This window comes from Pogona vitticeps, chromosome 2, assembly GCF_051106095.1.
Source record: "Pogona vitticeps strain Pit_001003342236 chromosome 2, PviZW2.1, whole genome shotgun sequence".
Taxonomy (NCBI): Eukaryota; Metazoa; Chordata; class Lepidosauria; order Squamata; family Agamidae; genus Pogona; species Pogona vitticeps.
In genome coordinates, this window is record NC_135784.1 from 34,405,768 (window position 1) to 34,432,449 (window position 26,682).

Below are 26,682 nucleotides of genomic sequence, written 5' to 3' on the forward strand. Positions count from 1 at the left end.
ACTAAAACTTGCAATCTTAGCCTTTTCCCATTAAAAAAAAACACCCTTCGCTTCTTTAAACTCTTTTGTCTCAGCAATTAGAGAGAATAGTTATTGCTGCTTCAAAAAGCTAGAAGCCAGAACTCCTTGTACTCTAATCTAATAGAACACTCGTAAGCCATCCAGTGACCTAAAAGTGGATCCCAATCTACCTTTTGTCCACCTCTGATGTAAAATGTGAGTTTATTTAAATATTTGTGTGTGGTTGCCTGTCTTGTGTATATAAAAGTGGGTTTTAATTTCTAAGATATATGCCAGTACTTATATCTTAGAAATTAAAACCCAGTCTAAAGTACAGTCTTTAGGTAGTTAGCAAAGTTCGTCTTTAAGATAAAGTAAGATAGGCTGGGTTTTTTTTTTTCCTGTAAAACTGGAATACCTGCAGTGGAGTGGCGGTCCCGCTTTTGGACTAGGAAGACATGGCAGCCCCTCCCCTGAGGGAAAAGACGGGACGGTCGTCTGGGAATAATAGGGCGTGATACTCATCCTGATACTTCGTAAAGAGCAAAGCGGGGCATTTTCCTCTCACCTGAAAGGCGGGAATCGGTGTCCCCACCCCACCCCCACCTTTCCCAGCATCTCGCGCGACCCGCCTGGCCTGAGGCGCCTCCTGAAGGAAGTTCCCTCGGAGGGATCGAGTGCGCCTGCGGCGGCGCTCGCGCTCATGAACACCCCCCACCCTTTCAGCTTCCCTCTTGCACAGTCCACTCTGTGGAGCCCCACACGGACGTCAAGTAACAATTGTGCTCGCAGGAGTGGCACACGTAGGGGCCGGCCGTAGTCACATCCTCTCTTTACTCCCATACACGATTTAGAAAATAAATAAATACTGTAATGTACACAAATAAGTGGATTCAGTCTCTTGAAAGAACGACGTATGGGCTATGGTCTTCTCCCGCCAAAATGTTAACCTTTTAAAACTCCTTTGCCTCACACACTATCCTTCACCAGTCCTGCGGTGCCTCAGAAATTTCAATTAAGTTGTGGATTTACCTCTTAAATTGTATTCGCTTTAAAATTACGGCAGCCTTTTAAATATTGCAGTGTCACGTAGCATTAGGAGGGAAAGACTAGGGCTTTGGCGCTGGCGTTTCAGTCGCCTCAGCAGCAGCTCAAAACTTTCCGTTGCGCAAAGCCCTGTCCTTGGCTCCTCGGGGCCATGCTATTCTCGCAGTTTTTTTTTTCATGTATATTTTCAAATATTGTTTTGATTATATTTTGCTGCTTTAATTCTCTTTGTGTGCCATTCTGGTATCTTTAAGAGTGCAAGCTGGTTTTAAAATGTTTGAATAAATAAAGAAAATAAAAATAACAAAATGACCTTTGTCTTCAAGAACAAGACCTTTCTCTTCAGGCAAGCCTTCCCTCAGTCACCTGTGTGTGATTTTTTAGATGGATTGTTACGCATTACTGCTTTGATAGGATTTTTAGTACTACCTTTGTGTTTTCCATTTCTCAGAATGGCATTGAACTTTTTCTTAGCTGCAATATTGCCTTTTAATAATGTAAGATGCCTCTTTATACTCATTGTTTTCACCTTTAAATGTTGTCTTTCAATAAAGAGATAACCAGAACTTTTATCTACCCTTAGTAGAAACCTGAAAACCTCATTATTCCTCTGCCTCTTCCATCTCTCTATAAAGTCCTTGACAAGGAATAATTTATCAGATAAGCCTTAGTTTCAGATGTTTTGCTACCTCTAGCAGGACAGCAAAAAGTATCCAAAACAAGCTAAAATCAAGGCACTTCACAAGCCATCTATGCAACCTGCCACCTAAAGCCAGCCAAGTTCATTGGTGACATGAAACAGAAAATCTCACAAACACTCCTCCCTCTCCTTGACAGTAAAAATAACAAAATTGAATAACTAACAATTTTGCTGCCTTTTTGCCCCATCCAAGCCTGCTGCCTTACAAGGAGAGCCAAACCTGCCTATCCTGTTTCCCCTAAAATAAGACCTAACCTGAAAATAAGCCCTAGTATGATTTTTAAGATGCTTGTAATATAAGTCCTACTCCAAAAATAAGCCCCACCTCCACCATTGTGCAGCAACCAGAAGATGATGTGACTGTATTTCAATAAATGTAGATTGTTGTACATGAAAAAAAAAATAAAACATCCCCTGAAAATAAGCCCTACTGCTTTTTTGGAGCAAAAATTAATACTGTATAAGACCCTGTCTTATTTTCAGGGAAACAAGGTAGCTCCCTCACAAGAGATGGAAAATACATATACAATGTATATTTATTTGCCTGGGGCAGTGTAAATAAATGTAGCAAAGTTTGACTACTGTCCAGCATAGAGAGTCAGTTCAAAAAGTTCCTATGTTACTGTATTTCTGACCAACATTCAGACTGGTTTATATTCCAATAGAGGTGGGTCCCAATAGAATTCCAGATTGGTTTAATGCAAATTTCATCTCTTTAGAGAGTTACAGAAATTACAGTACAACACAACTTTATTTAGCTGGCTAGATAAATCTGTGAAACAGAAGTTGGGGGTTTGATTCCATACTGTGGTGTAAGAGAGAAAAGCCGACCAGAATAGCCTTGGGCAAACTGCAGAGTCTAGGACTTCAGAAGGAGAGGTAATAAATCCCTTCTGAGTGTTCCATATCCAGCTAATCCTGGAAAGGGCTGCCCTAAATTGGAATTGGCTTGATAACATCAATTGTTGTTATTAGAGCCCTGTTTGAATATTCAGAGTCTAGGTGGAATAAACACATTAACAAGTGGGGAATGTGATACTCTTGCCCCTTCCTTGATCATTTTCTTTTCTATGAATTGAGAGCTCCTTTCTGAAGAGGAGACTCTGCTTTATCTGTGAAGGCACAGCACACAATTCAGAATGCTCAAAATCAGTGTGAATCCTATGGGGATCCTCCATGGCCAAAGGTGAAGGTCATTTTTCAAAACTTCCCCTCAATGTACCGCAAGGAATAATGGAGATGTGCAAAGAAAGAGCTATTGCCGCCTCCTCATTTTTTAAAAATTCTGTCTTGTTTCTGAATACCCAAATTGTACTTGTGTGTGTGTGTATAGTAATTAATACAGTATATGCAGTTGGGCCTTATCAATATTTTTGTAGTTTTCATAATCTTTTACCATTGGCCATGCCTGCTAGGGTAGGTGGGAATTGTCAGCCAAAAAACAACTGCAGAATACAGTTTCCCTCTTCTGCATTAAGATCATTTACATCACACCACCAGCATTCTTTTTGCAAGCCATGGTAACACCAATACAGTATGTTTATACTGTAGAATGGCAGTCCTAATTTTTGGGGGGAAGCATCATACATGGGTGGGGATGAGTTCCGGTTCCTGCTGGATTTTATTCCAGGATACTTTGGGTGCCTCTTGGTTGGCACTTCCACCAATCATACAATATTGTCCACCCATTTTCCTCCTTGTCTGTGGGAGAAAAATTGTATTTCCTCCTTAATTGGGTCTTTCTTGCTTCATAGAAGGGGGGAGCAATGTGAAAATGTAGAAGGATTAGAAATTAGACTAGAATTGCGCACTGAGGTTTTATCTGTAAAGAATAGTGAGAATACTAGTGTTATTCATCTGTCCATAAGTTTGTTCATTCATTTTCTCTTCCTGTTTCTGAGACATTTGTTGTTTGGCAAAGATGCTCCCTTTGTACAAAATGTCCTTTCACAGGTTATGGGGTTATATTTGTAAAGATATGGAGGCAGCGTGAGGTAGGGAATGTGTTCTCCCGAAAGACAAACCCTTCACCAAGGAAACAAGATGTTTCTATTGCTTGTGAGAAAGCGTAGTTACACTACAAATGCATTAGGCAGAGTGATGGGAAATGTGGGTGCTTTGGTAAATGAATCATACTGTTTCCTTTTCTTCAGAATTCTGAGAGATTCATCTCCTTTTCTTTTCATGGCAGAATAATGTAGACCCATGCTGTGTTTGTTGATGTATGTGTTCCCCAGCTGGGTTTACATACTTTGGTGATAGGCTATGAATGGTTTCCTTCTATAATCCTACTTTTTTGTTGTGGCTTTAAGGGCATAAATGAGAGACTCATTCTTCTATTATAACAAGAGTGTTTTAATTTTCTGCCATGGGGAATTGTGAAAAGATTTAGGAGTACATCTTAGTTTATATACCTTAATCCACAACTCCAGCCAATTTTCCCCCTGGACTAATAATGTATTTTCAGCATAAGCTATGGACAGCTCTACCGTTAGGACAGAGTTGTATAGCCACCTCAGTAAACTGTGTCAAGATAAGTAAACTGTATATAAACTTACTTACTTTATGCTTGTTTTTTAAACTGGTATGGATTGGGAAGAATGTTCATGAGATCACAATTCAAAATAACATGGCTGGTTTTATAATATACCTGACAATGGCACAATTGGTTGCTGTGCCTCATGTAGAAAGATATCTTGGGCTTAGTCCAAGATAAATGTAGCACCAATGTAATTTGTCCCATCATGAAAGTTTTATATTCCACCAGCAACCCTGTGTCACCCAGAAAGCATGCATTGATGTAGCATTGCACTATTAGGTTCTTAATGAATCATAACTTTAATTCTAGCCCCTACAGTTCAGGCGTGCATTTCTGTCATTATGTTGCAATAGGTCCTCACAAAGGGCAGAACAAAGCTGTGCAAGGGAAATTTAATTTTGGCTCTCAGCCTCTGTTACTTTGAAAATGCAAAGCAGTCTTTGAGCTGGTTTCTCATCCAGGTGACTGTCCTGCAGAGAAAACTATACCTGCTGTATTCTCATTTACTAACCTCTGCTCCTTCCATAAAGGACAAAATCATGGCAGGGAATCTCAATCAGAACTTAAAAGAGTGAAAGAAATGAATTTTTAACAGAACAAATTTCCCAGCAGATACATTGACAGCATTCACATGAAGTGATAGGCTAGAATTCTTGAGCTTTCTATTTTACTGTGATTCTGTCCAGTCACTCCCAGTGAAGGAAGAAGCAGGTAAATAAACGACAAGAACTTCCATGGTTGTTTACTGCGACATCCAAACTCTGCACTCTGGCTTATCTCAGGAGACTCAAGCTAGAGTGCTAGGTTCAAACATAACAATAAACAGGGGTTGTGATTTTTGGAGGTTTTCACTAGATGAGTGCTATACTTTTGCTGAAATCTGTACTGTACATGTTTGTTCATTTAGACTTCAAACTCCTAGTGGCTTAATAGAGCTTACGCACTATGAGGTGTATTGATCAGGGATGGGGACTTAAGTCGTGAGACTCGCTGTGAAGTCAGACTTAAGTCACACTGGTGACTTGACTTGGATTTGACTTGGGTTTTTATTCCAATGGCTCAGACCAACTCAGGACTCAGAAAACACCCACCCCTCCCTCTTTTTTCTGGGGAAACAAGCTTGTTTTTAATATGAACTCAAGACTTGGTACTAAAGATTTGGACTTCGACTTGGAACTTGGTACCAAAGACTCAGATTTAGACTTGGAACTCAGAATCAAAAACTTGCCAACATCCGTGGTATTGACGATATTTTGTCACCATATCTGTCCTGCTTGCTGCACAGAGGCTTTTGCAATCCATATTGTATAACTGGCTTTACATAGAGTATATTAACAGGACACTTTACCCATTGTACTTTAGTTTAACTTTTTAATTTAGCCTTGGTCTGCTAAGACTTTCAGTACTTATTTGCTCTGAGATACCAATGTTTGTAACAGTACAATACAATAAACAGTACAATAAACACTGGGGGAATTTCACTTACTGGAGACATTACAGGGAGACGAATTTTCTCACCGCAACAATTAGAGAATATGTAGTTCATGGATTATTTACCTACGGAAAGAATAGATTAACTATTCGTTGTTTCAACATCCTGCTAAAGAGTTGAAAAGGCAGTGGGGAGAAGGGAAAAATATTTCTTTATAATGATATATTTTCCCTCTCCATATATAGTGTTGCCCAACTTGTGGTTAAAACAAATGGTTACTGTAATTTTCTGATGGTTTTGAGATGGACAGCAAGCAGTAGAGCCCTTTGTGTTGATTGAATATATGATAAGTTTTCCCTTCATTTTTTCCCCCAGTTTTCACATGTAAAACTAAAGCACGTGTGTGCTGATTTTTCTGTTTCTGCAAAGTGTACCATGTGCAAATGTGAATGCCATTAATGTACAACATTAAGGAAACTGAAACTTTAGTTTTGAATGTACAGTACTTTATTTTAACTCCCATTATCAATTCAACACAAGCTAATTTAATTCCTATGTGAAACAATCAGGATCCATTAGGACTGCCAGGTCAGCAGTGTTCAGTTCTTTGGAATTTCAGGGCCAAAACCTGATACTAGGAGCATGGGGCCTTGTGCTGTCATAAGGACAGTGCACAGCAAAGGACTGGAAAGGAGGCCAGAACTTATTCTGGGCCAACTGATTGGGGAAGTGGATCCAGAATCTGGGTAAGATCCATCTAATCAGCTAATATGACACTAAGAACCACTGAGTTTGGGGCACATTTTTGGCAGTTGAGCAGTAGGCAAAATGTCCACAGCATCTGCAAGGACATTCAGCTCATCTTGAACTTGGTCTCTTTTTGTATGGAAATCTGAGGAAGTGTACCCAAAACAGTAACCCTAGAATCCATAGAAGGGTAATGCATTTTATTAACCAGTAGACTGCATTCCCATATACATGCTAAGTTGACCCTAGACATCATCACGAAAGCCTTATTTTCTGCAACCATTGAAACACTGGCCTTCACAGTGGTGGCATCCACCCTTTACAACACACGCTCCTATGTAAACTGAGATACTGTATGGAGATTGAGATCAGGTTCAAAAACCTGTTGAAAAATTACTTGTTTACACAGACCTTCCCCAGATTATCATGATCATTCTGTTTTTGTACAGTGTTTTTATGCAGGTGTTGTTATCCATTTAAAGTACAGTAGTTTTCAAACTATTTTATATTACTATAATATTGCATTTGATGTCTATTTTAATGTAGGGCAGCATGATAGTATTGTAAGCAAGCAAACAAACAAATAAGTCCAATTTAAAAGTCAGCAGAATTCTTCATCAGGCAAGATGGTAAACAAAAATAAAGAGTTGAGGAATGAAAAGTGATAGCTGTTCAAGCTACAGAATTTGCATTTAGTTCAGATGGAGAGTAATTTTTTAATTAATTTATTTATTTATTCTATTTATATCCCGCCTATCTGGTCTTGCGACCACGAGTAAGAAGAATCCACAGACATTCAAGACTGTACAACTTACTGAGATGATACAAAAACAATAGTAGTTCTGTATTTTTAGGAGGGGAAATCAGTTTTTTTCAAATATGCCTCAAAAATTATTGATTAGCCATTGTTTTCTTTCTTTGTTCTTCTTCCCAACAGTGGAAGAAGTTAATTTTATACCATCTGAAGATTTTATACCAGTTGAAACATATTCTCTAGCTGTAGGTAAGCTATTACCCAATTTGGTTCTGACTGACTTTTTAAAGCTAGGGGAAAATTCTCTCCAATTTTGTCAATATTGGACAGTTTCTACTTCGCTTTCTATCATGTGTTTCTGCTTCTGTTTTCCATCAATACTTCAAATTATGCATTTTAACATTAAGACTTTTCCATATGACAGCTAGCTGCATAGCTCAGTGATTTAGCTATCTTGCTGTGAAGCCAGAGGACAGGAATTCAATGCTCCACTGCGCCTGCTATGAGTAAAGTTAGCTGTGTGGCTTTGGGCAAATTGCACAGTTCCAGCGCAAGCCCAGAAGAAGAGAATGATAAATCACTTCTTCTACCTGGAAAATGCTGAAAAGGATTGTTGTAAGTGAGAATTGCCTTGATGGCACATGTTCATTATTTTCCATATGGCTGTTGCCAGATCCCAATACTGATTTTTTTAAAGGTGGATTAAAAGTGCCTATGAAAAGAAATGTTAATATATAGGATTGGTGATACCACTGCTGATATTTGCACCACAGTTACAGTGATATCCATACTCATCCTCCAGGTACATTTGAAGTACATTTCCCTAACATTTAGGGAAAATACTTTAACATTTAGGGAAAAGTGTTAGGTACCACAAATCTGACTATGTTTATTGTTCCCAAAGTGTATGGTGTAGAGAATTTAACATTTCTTTATTCACTAGCACCCGTGGCTAAAAGCAGTATTAGACCCAAAAATCATATTCTGCTCACCATGACATATAATGACGGATGCAAATTAGGTGCATGACAGCAAACAGTACACATAGGTGCTATTTTACATGCATGCATATGTTGAGTATGGAGTAGTAGGGCCTGAGAGTTATAAATAGGAATCAAGAGCTATATATAACCCACAACAAAGTCAAACTTTGGATTCTTTGCACACAGTTAAACTTTTCCTTGCCACCATGAAATCTGAAATCTGTGAAGAAACATGGTTTAAATTCTCAAGAAGCCAAATATATGTATGCTAGATAATGAATTTCATGCTTTTGCCCATGCGTATATAGCCACTTGATACAGTATACATGCAAGATTCTTCCCTCTGGCCATGAGTACAACGGAAGATCTATTAAGCGCTTTCACAATGATATTAAATACATTTTTATCACCATTTCACAGACCATGACAAGGACCAGTGCAATTACATCTTCTTCAAAATTCTTCTGAGGTTGGCTTTAATTTAAGGCATTTTCCATAGCTGTTAAGAAATAATTATTTGCTTTGACACTGTACAATTATGATAATATTTGGCACCGGTTGTCCTGTTTTCTGCTGTTACATGTAACACTTCCTCCTTCAGAGGCTGTTGTGGGGAGTCACGTTGGTGCTGATTGCCAGTTGGGTCTCTGAAGCTCAGAAAATAAGATTTGGTATTTTCAGAGGGAATGCATACAGAAGATTAGATTTCATTAAAGAAGGATATTTTCTTCCAGTTCTGCCTATGACAGCTAACTCCACCCATGCAGTCTCTCTTCTTTCCCCTCACAGCAGTAAGCTTTAGAGCTATCATCAAGTACTGTCTTTTAGTGCTATGTTTATCATGAATAACTATTTCCCTCTTATTTTTAGGACCCCCACTTAGGAATGTGGCTTTTTGACAAAACCCAATTGCAAAAGCATAGTGCTTAAATGAATATAACCTACAAGTTTTGGAAACATGGGCTGAAATTCTTTTTGTGCAACCATGCCTGCATAAGGCTCGTGATGTGATCAGGAGAGGCTATTTTTCAGAAACTAAACACCTCTTATTTCTGTTCCGTAGCTCCCATGTACTACCTTTCATTATTTGGGTCATAGGAGCTGTGAGCTGGAAGGATGAATTCTTGAATTACTGAAAATGGCTGACACTGGAAATGTGTTTCTATCACACTTTTTGTTGTACATGTATTTCACACTTCCATTGCATATACTGTTGCTCTGAAGTTTTTCAAAAATAACAAGAAAAATAGCACCAACATGATTTATCAGTCTATCAGTACAGTATAGCCCCAAACTTGCCAAAGCTGTCAACTGATAACTTGCTAGAATAATTGTAGGGAAATTCAGTGTTATTTTAATGGCAGTGCAAACTAGCAGAAGGGGATAGGCAAAAGTGTTCACTTCCATACGATGCCTCACTGTTAACATCCTGATCTGTGTTTTAAGACATGCTCAGCAGTGTTCTGGCAGGAATGAAAAACATTGTTCACAAAATAAAATTCCAAGGCAATTAGAGGGGAATGCACTAGCAGCAGCAGCAGCAGCAGCAAAAGATCTCTGGGAGCTAAATAAAATGTACTGGATGCTCACATAGCAACTTCAGATCTACTAGGGGTTAGCAATCACATTGTCTAATTGTCAGAGTAAATACTGAAATGTTCAGTGAGGAACACAGGACAGACAGCAGAACAATACCCATCTAGCTGTACTCACTTTTTCACTAGGAACATTTTGACTTATAGTGGTTAGCTGGGGATAATTATAATGGTTAATTCTGTGCTATGATGAAACATTTTACCTACTGATTTCTGCATAAGCATGTTAAAAGCCCAGGAGAATCCCATTCACCCTAGATAATGATCAGATCTCTTCCCCTAGTCTTTTGAATTTTTATATTCTGTCACAGAACTAATCACTAACAGATATCCACATTATTAATGGTTCACAAAAAAAGTGTCCACACATTAATGCAGCTTTTTCCCCCCCAGGAGAAGGAATAAGCTAAAATTCTCACATTGAGTGGGCACCCATCTAATCCCTGATCTAACAATCTATGCTTTCCTCACAGAATAGTTGCTTAGCAACTATGTCAACATGGGTGGCAAGTTCTAGGCCCAAGTTCCAGCCAGCTTCAAGTGGCTGCTCTAATAGCTGAGGGGACTGGCTGCTTTTAGGCGGCTCCCCTCAGACTCTGAGGGGATGCCTAGCCCTATTGTAGGGACGTGGGTAAGCTCAATGTTGGTGATTAATGTTGTCCAAGGCTCTTAGTATGGTCCAGACCAGGAAGAGTGCATTTTTCCGGGAAAAGATAAAAGAGGGAAGGTTCATGAAATCTATATGAAATGCTACTTTCTAATACAGAGATTGTTCTTCCCCATTAGTTATCACACATAAAGGGTGTGTTTATTTAGTGGTGACAGAAGTGAAAATGCATTTTTCACTGGCCCAGGGGCCTTTTAAAAGGAAAATTATTTCATATATTCCAGAGTTAAGCCTTCATAAAATCTGGTACAAATTAAGCCTTGACAATTTCATTAACTCAAAACCCCCAGAGATAATGTTACTGTTAAATGGTCACTTGAGCTCAGGTTAGCCTTTTAAAACACAACTAGTTTGTAGAGGAAAGGATGACATCTACTAAGTGCCCCTTTTCCTGAGAACTGACAGCTGAGTGATAGGAGATTCTGTGAAGTGGATTAAGTGCAAGATATTTGGATATTTGTGTTTAACATTAGTTAGGAATGGAAATGTCAGCTATTGGTTGACTCACATCCTATTAGTTGTCTCTAAATAAGGCAAGCCTGAAGCAGTAAGGTGTTCTGGATGAAGCTGCCTGAGTCCATTCCAATCTCCCCTTCTCTGGTATCTCCATTTCTTTTCCCACTTTCCTATCATTGACCTCTATTATGTTTTCCTAAGGTGCAAGTGGTCAGAGGCTTTTGGTTGCCTAGCAACCACAGTATGCTCATTCTGGACAGGAAGCAACATTGGCCTTAGGCATTTTGATATCCTAAACCAGATATATAACTTACAATTTCCATCTCCCATAAACTATATCCTCCTGGCTATCTTTTGGTTTGCAAAATACCGACCAGATCTCTTTATTTTTCCTTTTCTTTTAATGGTACTGTCTTTCTGGGAGAGGAGTTTACAATCTGCATGCTTGCAAGAATCCTTGTCTTTACTTAAGTTGCAAGTTCACCTACACCTCATGTATGACTATATGTACAGTGGAGGTTGATTATGTAATTATAAATTGAATTACATTTTGTGCACATAGGACTACTTCACCAAACCCAAAACTCAGCCCAGATCTCCCATTTCAGGAGCACCACTTAAGAAGGGTGTCTTGGAGACCATATGATTATTCTTCAAAAACACTTTTTATAGTTAATCCACATGACCTACATGCTTATTCTACATGCCATAGTGCTATCATTAGAAGGAATTGCATAGTAAGAATAACAATGTATATGACTTGACTTGAATTTATAGTCTATTTATATACTACAACAAAGCCTTTGATTGCGTGGATCATGAGAAACTATGAATTATTCTTGAAGAAAATGAGTGTTAGCACTTGATTTTCCTGATGCATAATTTGTATCGTGGGCAAGAAGGTACAGAATATAGAGAGCATGGTTTCCTAATCGTCAGATAAGAGTAAATCCTCTTATCTGTTCAATTTGTACGCAGAACATATACAGAAAGCCAGAGTAGATTCAGATGAAGGAGGAGGGGAAATTGATGGAATACACATTATGCACAAGACATTGTCTTACTGGCAGAAAGCAGGATTGACTGAAAAGACATTTAGTGAAAGTGAAAGTTCCAAAGTAGCACTGCAGCTGAATGTTAAGAAGACAGAAATCATGACTACAGAAAATCTATACTGTACAATTTTAATGTTGATTACAAAGAAATTGAAATAGTGAAATATTTTGTATACCTTGGCTTAGTCATCAATCCAAATGGAAACTGCAGCCAAGAAATCAGAATAAGACTGAGACTCAGACATGTCATGAGATGGCAGGATTCTCTGAAAAAGACAATAATGGCTGAAAGCAGCAGAAAAAGAGGAAAACCAAATAAAAGATGGATCAATTTCCCAAAGGAAGTCACAGACTTGTGTTTACAACTGCTGAACACAGCTGTTGAGGACAGGAAGAATGCTCATTCATTGAGTCACCATAAATTGAAGGCGACTTGACAGCATGTTGCAACAAATCCCTCACTTCACCATTAGATTATTCCCTGAATTATAGCCAAATCATACAAAATCATAGGGGTGGGAAACAATCCCACAGGATATCTAATTCACTCATCTACCTTGCAAAAGTATTCTGAAATTATTCCAAGGAAGACAATCCGTTTCCACACTTCCTGCATATTTATAATATTTCTCTAATATTTATCTAAGGTAAATGTAAAGGTTCCCCTTGACAATTTATCCAGTCGTGTCCAACTCTAGGGGGCCGGTGCTCACCTCCATTTCCAACTCATAGAGCTAGCATTTGTCCAAAGACAATCTTCCGTGGTCATGTGGCCAGCACAACTAGACATGGAACACTATTATCTTCCCACCATGATGGTACCTACGTATTTATCTACTCGCATTTTGCATGTTGCATGCTTTCAAACTACTTGGTTGGCGGGAGCTGGGACAAGCAACGGGGCTCACTCTGACGCGTGGATTTGATCTTACGACGGCAGGTCTTCTGACCTTGCAGCACAGAGGCTTCTGTGGTTATCTAAATCCATCTCTTCTTGTCTCATTCCTGATAGCTATGGTGAACCAATGTTATGCCTTTTATTCTGACAGCTTTTGAAACGTAAGAAAACTTTTGGAATGCATTCTTCTCAATTAATTTCTTCCTTCCTTCTATAAATAAGTGAATATTTCCACTTCCTTCATTTTTTCTCCTATAATAACAGCATTTTCTGGGATGGCTTGGTTTGTAATCCATTGTTTAAAACACATTGTTGAGATAAAAGGAGTCCAGAGCCTTTTGATTAAGACAGGTGAAAGATGGAATTATGCATTATTTTGTACTTCAGATATTGCACACAGACCAGGCAATGTACAAAAAATAAACAAACAACCCAGCCTTCTGCACTAGCTACGCCCCCTTCCCTTTTTGTTTTTGCCCATAGCACAAACAAATTCAGAGCAGGGCTCCAATTTTTCACCATAATCAGGATGCTACATACAGTATTTCATAACCTCAGCCCACAAGTGTGGCACAGAATTCTACGTATGGAAACTTTTGTTTTATTTTTTAAATAAAAATTTCAGCTATTAAAGTTTGAAAGAATGTTGGCAATCCCTGATTAAAATTCAGATACCAACTTGGGTAGTGAGGTCTGAGTATGGTCTCACCTGGACAGTAAGAATACACAGACATACATCTGTCTCGTCAAATATTTGCCTTTCTGCTGGCCATTCATAACTACAAACAACAGAGATTTCCCCTTGCCTGTTTTCTGATCTTTCTGCTAGGTAAATTAGTCTCCCCAATTAGTTTGTCTTTAAAAAATTATCTTGCCAAATTGTAGGAGTTGCTAGAAGTCTTCAGGGTTCTGAATTCACCTCAAGCAAATAAAATATTTTGTGGGGGTGTACATACTGTAGTGTCTTAGTGCACAATAAGGACAGAAATGGCTATGCGTGAATGCTAAGACATCATGCAGTGCACAATCTGCCACTTCACACAGTGCAGCTGAGGTGCACCTTGAATACTTGATAAATAAATAGCAGGGCAATTAAGTTTTGCAACCACATCTTTAATTAGAAGAATTATTGTCTTCTTGACACTTCCTAGTAGAACAAGTGAGTCGAGAGTAAATTAATACTGTGTCCCACAGACATTGAAAAGCTTTAAACCATATGCAGTAATGGAGCGGCATGATGCTCATGAAAATTAGGGTGTTACATAAGCATGCCCTATTTTCATTGGCAACTTGCTGGTGGGTATGTAAACAGCAGGAAAAGATAAACAAAATCAGATCTATAGATAGTTCTTTCTGTTTGCAGAAACCAACTTTTGTCAACAGAAAATTGCAGTTACTTTAATACTGAATGTGGAACTTTTGGACTGCCTATAGTTTTGTTATAACATGATTTTGTTTTCTCCACACTGTAGCTGTCAGGTCGTATATTAAAGAGGAGTATAGGAAATGTTAGAGTGGGAGGAGGGTGGAGCTAGAGAATACTTATATTTTTGTATGAAAACTTCCAGAGTCCATCTGCCAGCATGCACACTGGCCAGCATTTATGTTGGTTGGGGGACTCTGAAAACTGTAATGCAAAAAGTAACTTTTCCAAGCTCTCAGCTACAATGCTGGAATGGTGAGTATAGCAGGGCAGTTTTAATAGGGTGAACAACCTGTACTGTTGAACATTTTGTGTCAGACATATAAACTGGTGGGGAGAAGCTCAGGCTGAAGTACTCTGCTTATCTGGACTGGGGTTGACCAAGTGTGTTGCAACAAGACTCTAGTTTCTTCCAAATGAAGCCCTCTTAAAGTGACCAAGATCCCAGTGGGAAGCATTTTTAGAGATTTGACTGTCTGCTTTCCGCAACCTGAAGAGTGCTTTTATTGTCAGTAGTACGAATAATAATTCATCCCTACAAAAATCCTTTGTTGTTGTTGGAGGCAAAGTGTGATCTCCACTGGCCCTATCAAGTGAACCAGCAAGTTTGGAGAGGCTGGTGGATTACATTGCTCAATTGCTAATTAGGGGCTCTCTGTTGCCTGTCTTGCTTTAGCACGCCAATGGTTTCTATGGCAACTTCAGAAGCAGATGCAGGAGTGACTACACCCAAGAGTATCGTAAAGCAGCCCAGCCACAACCTCCTGATCTCTTCCTGAAGAGAATGAAGGTGAGTGAGGGGGTGTCCCTTGCTGGTCCCTGACAGGCTTCCTGAGGAGAGAGAAGGAAAGCTGTTTAAATCCTACATTCCTGCCAGCCCCCCTTTCTATGTTTAAAAGTACAAGTTGAATTAAGAGCCTTCTGGGTCTATAGTGTCTAACCCCTTTTTGCAGAAAGACAAGAATTAGATGCTATGGTTAAAGACGGGCAGAGAATCTTTAATTATAAGATCATATTTTCATATCTGCTTTCAAACTCACTTCTGATATTTTTTGCACTGTATACACCCCATCTTTTTCCTTATGGGTTTGTTTCTCTTGTCCCTTTATCTTTTCCCTCTGTTCTTGGTCTTTTTTTAAAAAAAAATGCCAGATATCTATACTAGAACTTGGATTGTGGACCAGTTACAGGTTATGGCCATGCTGGTTTATGAGTACCATTCCTCTTTCCAAAGACCTGAGAGAAACATATATGGGTTTCCCCATCTCACTACTATTGGGCTTCTTGGTTCTGCTTAGCTTCAGTTAACAGAATTTTAATAAGTGTCTTCACACAATTTTAAAAGGATTTATAACTCTTGAAAACCTGGCCTTCAGCATATGCCTGACTTCAGCTCTTGGCTGTTCAGGAGAAGAGGCACATTGAATCTGCTTGCAAGACCAAACACGCTTCAGCCAGTCTGGAAGCTTAAAAATATATAGGGGAGATTGTTTGAAACATCCACCATGCAAGTAGAGTGCATTCTTCCCCCAGAAGTGGCAAAAGAGCTAGCTGAGGATCAAAGAGTAGGTGTGGAGACCTCACCTTCAAGAGGACTCATGTTCAATTTCTCATATCTCCAAACAGACCTAGAAAAATCCCTATCTGTAACTTTGAAGACAGCTGCTGCTGGTCAGTTGCAACAGTATTAGGCTAATACTTAGATGGTCCTAAGATCTGAATCAGTAGAAGTCAGCTTCCTGTCTACCTATAGGAGTCCAGAAGCAGGGAAGAGGGAACGTTTGGAACAGAAACAACTTGGGTGTATATTGAATACTAAATGTGCATGAAGCCCAAGAAAAAAATCCAATTTGGATAAAAGTGCTTGTTTTATTCCATTTCAATTTGTTGCCTCTCTTTTCAGCTACCCAGGGCTTAGTTTGAAAAGAAAGCAGCCCCCTTACCTGGGACAATCTAATTCAAGGTTTTGTAATCCGGGAGTTACAACGAAAAGTTATTACATAATATGTTGTGTTGTAAAGTGAAATGTTCTGACAATTTAAAAGGCTCCTTGGGAAGTTGGATTGATGTTTCAGTATTTGTTGTCAGTTTTGTGATTATGTGAATATTGTACACTTGGAAGCTAACATCATCTAAAAGCCTAATTCTTTTAATGGCATCTTAATTATTGCCCCGCTGTTTTTAACAGCTGCTTTGAAGCCTTTTTATAATGGGTGAACATACATTTCTCAAAGAAGAATAAGTTAATTAATAAAAGATAACAAAATTCTGACGCTTAGCACTTGTAGAATTCTTCCTTTTCTATGCTTTACTGTCACTACCTGCTCATGAGAAGGATACTGCATCCACTTCAGGTAGTTTCTTCCTGCTTTGGGGAGGAGCAGGTTATCCTCTGTCACTGTGATATGGAAATACCAGTCCTTCTCTTTTATTAAATTTACCTGCTGGGATTTGAGGTAGTAGCTAAACTCTATTTAATTGCCTTGGCAACATGTCAAGCTGCATGTTGTGGATTAGACTCCTAGCACCCAATAATGACACCAACAGTAAGAGGCTTGATATTTCTCCCCATTAGCTAATAAAGGGACCTGCCTTGGGAACCCACCACAGTTCTGACAACAGGTAAATCAGGGCTGCATCTTCCTTGTGCATCTGCCGGAGTTGTGTCACTTTCTAGCACCACAAAAGCAAAAAACAGAACAGCCTGTTGTGGCAGGTTTAGCTCAGGCAACTTTGCATTTGTGTTACACAGATAATCTCTTTCTCTGATCCCTTCTGTTTGCAAGGGAGCTCTCCTGTTGCTAATTTCAAAGTAGAAGGTTAATTCATACATGGACGAAAATGTGAAGACCAATATTTATTTGTGGGATTGCTAATAACCTATAGTAGAGAAATCGGATGCAACAGACGGAAGTTCTGTTCCCTTGGTATTAGTGTCTGTTTGAGGAGGTGCTGCCTTTCTCATCCATACAGCATTCAACATAACAAACTGAACCAGCTGAAATTCCCTGTTTGACAATTCATTCGAGATACAAAATTCAAGGTGCTATCACCTTATTATATTTTAATCGAGAAGTCTGTACAAGAAAATGTTGCTTTCAAAAGCAGCAAGGGAGATTATTCAATGTCTCTTTGGGTTTAAAAACGTAATACTTAATAGGGATGAATAACACCTGAACATTTATGAAAGGGTAGCAAAATATACCTCTCCCACCCACTCCTGAATTTGCTATCTGTAGTAGTTCTAAAGATACAGGAGGAGAGGGCAATAGTTCAGTGACAGCGCACATGCTTTGCATGAAAACGGGCCCTTCTCCATCAGCTTCTCCAGTTAAAGGAACTCAGGTAGCAAATCTAAAAAGAATCTTTGACTGAAGCTCTGGGGAGATTCAAGCGAATGCAATTTCATGAGTTCAGAAGCTGGTTTTCTTTGTTTTTTTAATAGTTGGCCTTACACAGAAGCTGAGTGGTTAAGGCCTGGAATGGAAACTTCTGTTTTCACAGAGGGCAATGCTGCTGTTCATTAGCAAAGTCTGTGGGTGGCCTTGGACATGCTTTTCTTTTAGTACTGAAGGGAAGGTCAATATTAAATTAATTGACAGGAGGACTGTTACAAGAGAAAAAGAAAAATGAGAAGGGAGGCCATAGTTCAGTGGTAGGAGTACATGCTTTGTATGCGGACAGTCCCTGGTGCAATCCTTGCCATTGCAAGGTGAAAGGTACCAAATGCTAGGAAAGGCATTTGCTTGAAGCCTCAGGAATCGCAGTCAGGCAGAATAGAGAACAGACAATAGACAGGCTAGAAGAACCCTGGATCTGTGTCAGTGCATGGTTGGATCATATATGTGACAAGTCATGTTATTTGCTGTCTGTCTTTTCAGTATGTTACATAGTGAGCCTTTGTTGTTTAGGTAGCACTATATATGTAAATAGCACATTACAAGGAGCAGGCTTGAAATATCCCTTTCCTTATACTATACAATAATCTAGAAGTAAATGCATGGGAATAAAGGAGAACAGGCTGAGATATGGAAGTTGGGGTAAGCAGGGAAGAAATTAACGATTACTTTAATGTAGCTATAATAGGATATTAGGACTTGGATACCCAGTATGGTATAATGCAGCGATGACAAACCTATGGCACGTGTGCCAGAGTTGGCACACAAAGCCCTCTCTGTGGGCGAGTGAGTCATAAGTCACTGGATCACTACCCCCGGCAGCCAAACCTGATAAGGTGGCTGCAGCTGCAGTACTAGCACCCTGATAGGTGGCAGGCCAGGATACGGAGCAGCTGGTGCTGGCAGCAGTGCCGGCCAAGCTAGAGCTAGTGGCAGTGTTGGGCATGACTGGGGGGACCTCCATGCCGAGGATTACCGCTTCTGCTGCCAACGCCCAACGTCTGCTGGTTTTTTGTTTGTTTGTTTGTTTTTGTTTTCACTTTGGGTGTTCAGGCTCAAAAAGGTTGGCCATCACTAGTATAATGGATAGAGTGACAGACTAGAACCCGGGGTTCAAATTCCCACTCAGCATGAAAACGTACTGAGGATGTATATGGGATTGGTTTAACCATTCCATAAATATCTCACTTACCTTGAAAACCTAATTAGAGTCGCTCTAAGTTGGTTCCCACTCGAGGACACATAACATACATTGGGACTAGAGGGTTGTTCCATAGGTTTTTCAGAAAATATATGTTACCGTGTTTCCCTGAAAATAAGACAGGGTCTTATATTAATTTTTGCTCCAGAAAACGCACTAGGGCTTATTTTCAGGGGGTGTTTATTTTACAGTCATGTCATCTTCTGGTTGCTGCACAATGCTGCACAATGGTAGAAGGCAGTGTTTCACTTAACTAGGGCTTATTATATTACAAGCATCCTGAAAAATCATACTAGGGCTTATTTTCAGGTTAGGTCTTATTTTAGGAGAAACAGGGTACAAAGAGAATTTTGAAGGAAGTAAAAGAAAGTGGTCACATAGAAGGATTTTGCAAGGCAGTTGCTGGGATAAGAGACAAAGAAGAAAGAATAGTGTAATTTCAAGAAGCAGGCAGGAACTATTTGGGCGGCTAAAGGAGATGAAAATGAGTGAATGAAGGTAAAAGGAGGGGGATGTGTTGGAGATGAGGAATACAAAGTCACTGAGAGTTTCAGAAATAAGGATAAGAAACTTGTAAAGATTTGGGAGTAGACTGAAACCAGTGTAGGAATATCCAGAAGATCAGAACAATAATAATAATAATAAATTTTAGCAGCAGAATGCTACATAGAGGTAAATGGAGAAGGGTGAGACATTAGACCACAAGAGAAAACAGGTTTGCAGTAGCCAAACAAGAAATGACCATGGCATGCATGAGAATTTTTACTAAGGGATCAGAGAGCAAAAGGCTGTTCTTTAGAACAGAGTGAATAGAAAGAGAACATTATATGGTGAGGAAGTAAATGGAAGAGAGGAAATAGGAGTCATAAAAGTTGCATGTTACAAACTTAATGGTAGGATTACAATTAGAAGTACAGAATGTGGCATCGGAAAAGCAAGATATTCCCTGCAGATGTCCCACTTCCAGAGGCATGGAGTAAACCACTGATTCTGAATACATGCCTAGTGAAGGTAGCAGTGAGGGTTTAGCTCTGCGGTAGAGTCTAATAGGGCACATAGGCACACAGAGCATCAATACTGTGATGCAAGCAAAAGGTTATAAATAAAATCAGAGGTATTTTGGCAGTGCTTGCAAAACAGATAGATTTCCTGTAGTCAAGTTGTAATAGGTTGTGATGAATTGCTGTTTAATACGCAGCACTTCAAAAACAACTTAACATAGAAAATATTACTGTAGAAAAGAAATAGAAATTATTAACAATTGAATTATTGCCGTCAATTATTAATAACAGTTAATATAATGGATAACAGCTAGAGATAATTGCCATAAATATTAGCTTCTAGCAAAACATTTGTTTAGCTGGGTCAAAACTCTAAGCAAAAAATAGTCTATGTTCCAGTTCTCTGACCTCTGCTACCTCTTTGCGTCCAATAAGTGTCTACCCATTTGCTCATTGCGACCCTCATATTCATTGGGGGCCATAGCCTGTAAGCAAAAAAGCTGCTTGTAGAAAATACAAAGCTGGTTTTCAGCTGCCAGCTTGGAAGTGCTTCTCAGGCATCAATAAAAGGCACAATAGTGAGTCCTGTAGAATGATCATTCCTGGCGGCACATTGACTAAACTCGTCTGCTTACACAGAGTTCCTTGAAGTTGACAGCTGCAGAGTGAACATGGAGGGTTTGCTGTTCCAGAGGGAGCTGTTGTGCAGTCCACTGAACAAGGAGAGAAAAGCTTCTAGCCAACTCTGTGTAGGATATGGCATTGCAACTGTACACTTTGATAATGCTGTTTTACAATGGACTTTAAATGAACAGAATGATTAGGTTTCTTCTTCTTGATAATTTTGCATTTTATGCATTAGAGATAATGCAGAAGTAGAATAATATCACATAAAATCTCTAATAAAGAGAGGATGGGGAAATAAAATTCACTCTAGATCTTAGTGGGTTTGGGGAAAGTGTGAAAATTAACCATTTCTCTAATAGAAAGACTGATGATATTGCAAAGCATTGGAAAAAACAAAGTTGATTTAATCCTCACTTTTGTTGGAGATGACCGTTAGGTTGGCTCCTGCCAACCTAGCGGTTCGAAAGCATGCAAATGCAAGTAGATAAATAGGGACCGCCTCAGTGGGAAGGTAACAGCGTTCCGTGTCTAAGTCGCACTGGCCATGTGACCACGGAAGATTGTCTTCGGACAAACGCTGGCTCTATGGCTTGGAAATGGGGATGAGCACCGCCCCCTAGAGTCAAACACGACTGGACAAAAATTGCCAAGGGGAACCTTTGCCTTTTACCTTTGTTGGAGAAAATGGAAAACATATGGCTAATAAACTGCCTTTCAAACAGTAGTGTGTACAGTATTGGGCTTAAAGATTCTAAACCACTGTACCAGCCTGGGCACATCCAGTCATGTCTGGTGTTGGAAGATAAATAGATTTAACCCAGATGAATACATGGATGGGAAACCATAAAGGAATACTAAGGGGTTTTAGTTACAGCTTGTCCCGCCAACCTGAGCTGACAACACTGTGTTTGATGGACCAATGGTCTGACTCTATAAGGCAGCTTCCTGTGTTTAACTGGGGCTGTCAGTTGTCTGAATGTGAAGATGAAAAATGGATTTAAGACAGTGTTTAAATGAAATGAAACACTAAAGGTAAAGGTTTCAGGTAAACCCCCCAAAACCTTTACCTGTGAGAAACTTTAACATCCATGCACAGATCCATGTTGCTGGGGCAGCCATTAGGTCCTTGGTCTCCATGGTGTCCTTGGGCCTGTCACAGCCTTTCATATTGTCCACAGCCTTACAGATGTTGGACAGATACAAATTAGAAACTGATAGTCTGGATTCATTTCAATCAGGGTTTAGGTCGCAGCATGGTAGTGAGACAGGACGGGTCACTCTGCAAGTTGATCTTCTAAGGGAGACAGACAGGGGGTGTATAACCTGTGGTCCTCCTGGACTTTTCTGTGGCCTTTGATACTGTCAACCATTGTATCTTTCTGGAAAGGTTATCAAGGTTAGGGATTAGGGGTTCCATTTGCTGCTGGTTTTTGGTCTTTGGTCCTTTTCTTATGCTCTCATATTTATGATCTTCTGCATAATATGGCATAAACAAGCATATAGCTCAGCACATGCTGTAAAATAATATAAATAGATTGATCTATATAACAGTGGTTCTTAACCTTGGGTTACTCAAGTGTTTTTGAACTGCAACTCCCAGAAACCCCAGCCACCACAGCTGGTGGGCGAAAGCTTCTGGGAGTTGCAGTCCAAAAACACCTGAGTAACCCAAGGTTAAGAACCACTGATCTAGAACACCATTTGTGTGTTTGATTGTTCACAAGACTAGCCACAAGATCAAATAAGTAGATTTGTGATGTCTTCAGTGTTTTTTTAAACATAAGAATTCCTATTCCTATTGATAATTGGTGGTGCTTGTGACTAATTTTGAGAAATTTTGCATGAGTCATATTCCAGAGTCCGATGATTTTTAAAAAATGCTCGTGTGTTACAAGTGGTTTGGTCGTGTACTTGCAGCTTTGTCTGTATTACCTACTTGCCCTATACTCAGTTTTCTGGCATGCAAAGCACAGCTAAATTCCATGCATATCTCCTCAGAAGAAAGCCTTGATGGAGGCTTTCTCCATTTGATGGATCCAATTAGTTTGCATGCAATCGTATAGGCACAATTTAGTTCTTTTATTTGAGGTTTAACTAGCTTTTTAAACAGTAAGGCATTTATAGTCTTAATCTTAGAACTGTGGATCTGAAAGTGATCTATGGATCATCAAGTCCAGACCCTGCCAAGGAAGTACAGCGGAGACTGTAAAGTAGAGTGTTTAACATTTAAATTCTTTATTGTGATTATCTCTGATCATTGATCAGAGTATAATTCCCTGGTTAGCTCTGAAGAATTCCTCTCCCTGGCACGATGGACTCAGTCTAGATTGCTGTAGCAGTCAGTCTTTTTCCTACAACCAACTTACGTGAGCCATGCAGTCAAAGAGTTGTACACCTCCTCAGAAATGATCAGTTCATTATGAAGTCATATGTATTCAATTGTATTTCTTTTTAAAAACAGTTCTTTAAAGCAAGAGCAGGCAAAATGTGGACCCTCGACTTACTGAATTAATTATTGTAACAGGTCGAAAAGTCTGTAGGTTGAGGCTCCATTGACCTACAATGCATTGAAAACCGATTAATCTGTAGCCAGCTGTTTTTGTTCCATTTTTTTCTGGTTTGTAGGTTGATTCTCTGGCTGCAAGTCAAACCTAAATTTTGCGGCCAGAGAAGTCTGTAACTCAAAAAGTCTGTAAGCGGAGCTGTCTGTAAGTCAAGGGTCCACTGTATTGCTCAACTGCAAGTCCCAGCATTGGCTGAGCAAGCTATAGCTGATAGGAGCTGGAAGTCTGTGCTTTGCCCACCCTTGCTTTTAGGACTACTTTGGTCTTGTATTCAACATCATAACATTTCTGTGTACTAATGCCATAATATAGATGGAGAACTGAGGCTAAGAGAGAGAACTTGAAGAGATGGTGCATGTTTTTGCAAAGTTTCTCAGTTCGTGATCAGAATTTATGATCTTTGGGATGCACTTGTCCTTAAGAAGCCCTCTGGTTATCAGCAGCAAATCTCATTCCTCGTCTACTTATCCAGTTGCAGATTGAACATTTTACAGAGGTCTAATCTTATTTGTGCTCTTTTCCAGGAAACCCCTTCTAAGCACATATTCTCCAAGCATGACAACAGGCATGCCTTCCCAGGATCAGCTACATATTTTGAAAGTGTGAGTGTGTTAGTCATGTGCCTATGTAGATTTTGCAACCCCTTACCTTTTTTTCTCTCCAGTGTGGCAAAAGAGCTGGCAGTGAAGCTAATCAGAGGGGTGCTTGATTAGGGCCATAATTTTCATTCCTACTGTGATTAGCTCTCCCTTGACAGCCAGCAGAGCTTCCTTGGGAACTGATGACACAAACTAGCTGCAGTTAAGAGCTCTGAGTTGCAATAAGGCAATGCCAAACCATAGTGTCTCATAGTTTCACACTTATTGTCACATGCCTCTCAGTAGTCAGACTCGGAAGCCGAGCATGAAAAATTGCTTTTTGGGTCATAAGAATCCCAGAATGATTGTGGGCTGTAGTCGTAGTTTTACTATTTGGGGGAGCCTAGCGTAGGGTTTTCAGACTGTGACAAAGGCAGTCAACCTGAGCTGCATAATTATAAAAGCAGTCGTAGGGAGTTGTGTGATACAGGGATATACACTCCAGCTAGTCAAGCACTTGTCCAGCCAATTTGCTTCTGTGTACAACCAGCTTCTTGCAATCACAAACTGGCCACACTGCAGACTTTATGGAACTGATGCTGGAAGGTCTTAAGTGAGATCTGTTTGCTAGTTTTGTCCCCAGCAGATCGCATTGGTGGGTATGAGTGAGGCATTCAAAAGATGGAAGGTGAGGAGACCTTTCAAGACCTCATCATAATTAATGCTGTGGGGAACCTAACAAGATTTTTAAATCCAGAATTGGGCTCAGAAAAACAGCAGCAGCAGCAGCTTCTTTCCATCTTTGGGGGGAATAAGTGAGTCCAGTTCCAAATAGCCCAGGCTAGTGCATACAGTCCAGTTCTTTCTGAATACAGTGAGAAACATTACAGTGGTATCTCCTGCTCTAGTATTCCTTATTCATCCATGATAAGTCTTCTGGTCTTTCTTGGATAATTAGATGGTTGGTGTGGATAATTAAATGATTGTTTTGCATGGAAAATATGAATTGCCCATCTGTTGCTTCATGGCAGGGCCTTGGAAGAAGGAGAATAGATGGGAGCCTTCCTAGTACCCAGAACTTAATTGACTGGATGCCCCTAAAGGAAGAGTTACAACGTGAGAGGCCCCTTGTTTCGAGCTATCAATCAGACTTCCGCTCCACAGAAAAGCCCCCCCAGCTGTTAGTTCATCACGCCCACTTGGAAAAGCGGCCCCTCCAACGCACACCCAGCACTACCTATCAGCACACATACCGGAGCTACTACTTATGTGAACCCAGCCTTAGGGTACTCAAATCACACCAGCTGATCAAAGAAGATAAACCCAAAGAGCCCGAGTCTGCTCCCGCCACTTCCAGTGAGCCCACTGCTCCCATCCATAGCAAGTCTTCTGCTCCTGCCTCCAGTGAGCCCACTGCAACAGATGCCAATGCGACTGCAGAAGCTCTTGCTCCAGGACCTACCTATGGGCACTCTGTGCCTTACAAGACACCCCGATGGACTGTCTCAGACTGTTTGAACTGGAACAATTGTTGATCACATGTGGTATTTCCTCTGCCTGTGTCTGAGGAAAGTGAAATGCTCCTTTGTACGAGGTTAAAAATGGGAAAAAATAAAATCTTGCTGGCCTGCGCAATGTCTGACATACAGGAGTGAATGGGAGCATTACATGCCTACTCACACTTACCCACCTGCAAAGAGTGGATTTTTGCCATGAAATGTCTTAATCTTTGTTACTGGGCTGATTGGTTCCTTAGAATTGTGTAGGCATACCGTATTTTCCTTTCTTAATTCTGCCAGCGTCACTGTCTTGCCATTCAATTCATTTTTAAAGATAAAAGGCTGGTGGTGGAGTAGGATAAAGGAAGCATTTAAGTGAGAGTTGGGGTGTGGAAAGTAGTCTCCTTTGTTACATCTGTGACTGAACTGTAGTTTATGATATACAAGAAATTAGATAAAAGGGCCTGTCTCCAGGATGGTCACATCTGCACAAACCCAGATATGCAGCTTCTGGCACCTGTGAATGGATCTTTATAAACAGACACATTAATATAATTTTTGAAAGGAAGCATCTGGATCCCCTCTTCTACTCAAAAAATTAGATGTCAAGGCAGTGCTACAAAAGAGGATCTTCACTGAGACATTACCATCATGGAAGCATACAGTCATTAGATATATATCCATGGGACATATTGCTCATGATTTGCCCTGGGCAACTTAGAGAAGAAAAAAGCAAACAAATTAATCTATGTCAAACAGGCAGTTATGGCATACAGGTTGCATGAAAGCTCTAGTAGAACACACACTGTTACACCCAATCTGTTAATCATCCAACAACAGTGCTGGTTCTGGACTATGAGTTCTGGAAAATCCAAATATTTTCCTTCCAGGAAGTGCTTTTGTTTGTTTTGGAAGCACTGATTGGTTTGGGCTTTTGTATTCAACAGCAACAGTTGAACTGTTGCAATCTGGAGAGCCTCCTAATATCTAATTTCTTGCAGCTGTGTGTCAAAGATACTGTAAGAACTCCGACGATGGGGATGAGGATTACTAATCCCCACCCTAGTGAAACCATTGTGCTGTGACCCTGACAACAGTGTTTAGCTTACAAAGAGAGGGCTCATCCAGTTGTAGAGACGAGAGTACCCTTGTCAGACTGTTGTCCAACAGGGTCCTGTAGTCACAGCTGCAGCTACAAAAATGCAATGTTGACTATCTACAGCATGCAGATTTTTAGAAAAGTCACCACCATGGAAACAAGATGGCTGCCACTATTTTTGAAATTGGCAAATGTTTTCTATCCAGAGCACTGCAGAGTTTGCAGGGCATTGGCTACTGGGGACAACCAAAAGGTGCCTGAAATCACAAGATGTCTAAATCAGGGGTCACAGCAGATAACTAGCATCACTGGCAAACATGAGCAGCTGTCAGTACTGGTCATGAACTGCACCAGCTGTCCAAGCACACCAGACAGTGATGCAGGATTTGTCTGGCTGACCTGGAACTGCACCCATAAAG

The 26,682-nt window shown here is 40.0% G+C and overlaps 2 protein-coding genes across 2 annotated transcripts in view; one reads left to right on the plus strand and one right to left on the minus strand.

Moving 5' to 3' along the window:
- Positions 1-653, minus strand: part of IHO1 (interactor of HORMAD1 1) — a 46,767-nt gene extending 46,114 nt beyond the window's left edge. The window contains exon 1 of the mRNA XM_020795371.3: positions 569-653. The gene's annotated coding sequence lies outside the window, so the exon portion shown is untranslated. The remainder of the gene's footprint in view (positions 1-568) is intronic.
- Positions 654-811: 158 nt separating this feature from the next.
- Positions 812-25,300, plus strand: CIMIP7 (ciliary microtubule inner protein 7). Its single transcript, XM_072989280.2, has 4 exons — positions 812-7,834; positions 14,973-15,086; positions 23,612-23,689; positions 24,697-25,300. The coding sequence occupies exons 1-4, from the start codon at positions 7,817-7,819 to the stop codon at positions 25,198-25,200; spliced, it is 714 nt and encodes a 237-aa protein (XP_072845381.2). The 5' UTR covers positions 812-7,816; the 3' UTR covers positions 25,201-25,300.
- Positions 25,301-26,682: the final 1,382 nt, after the last annotated feature.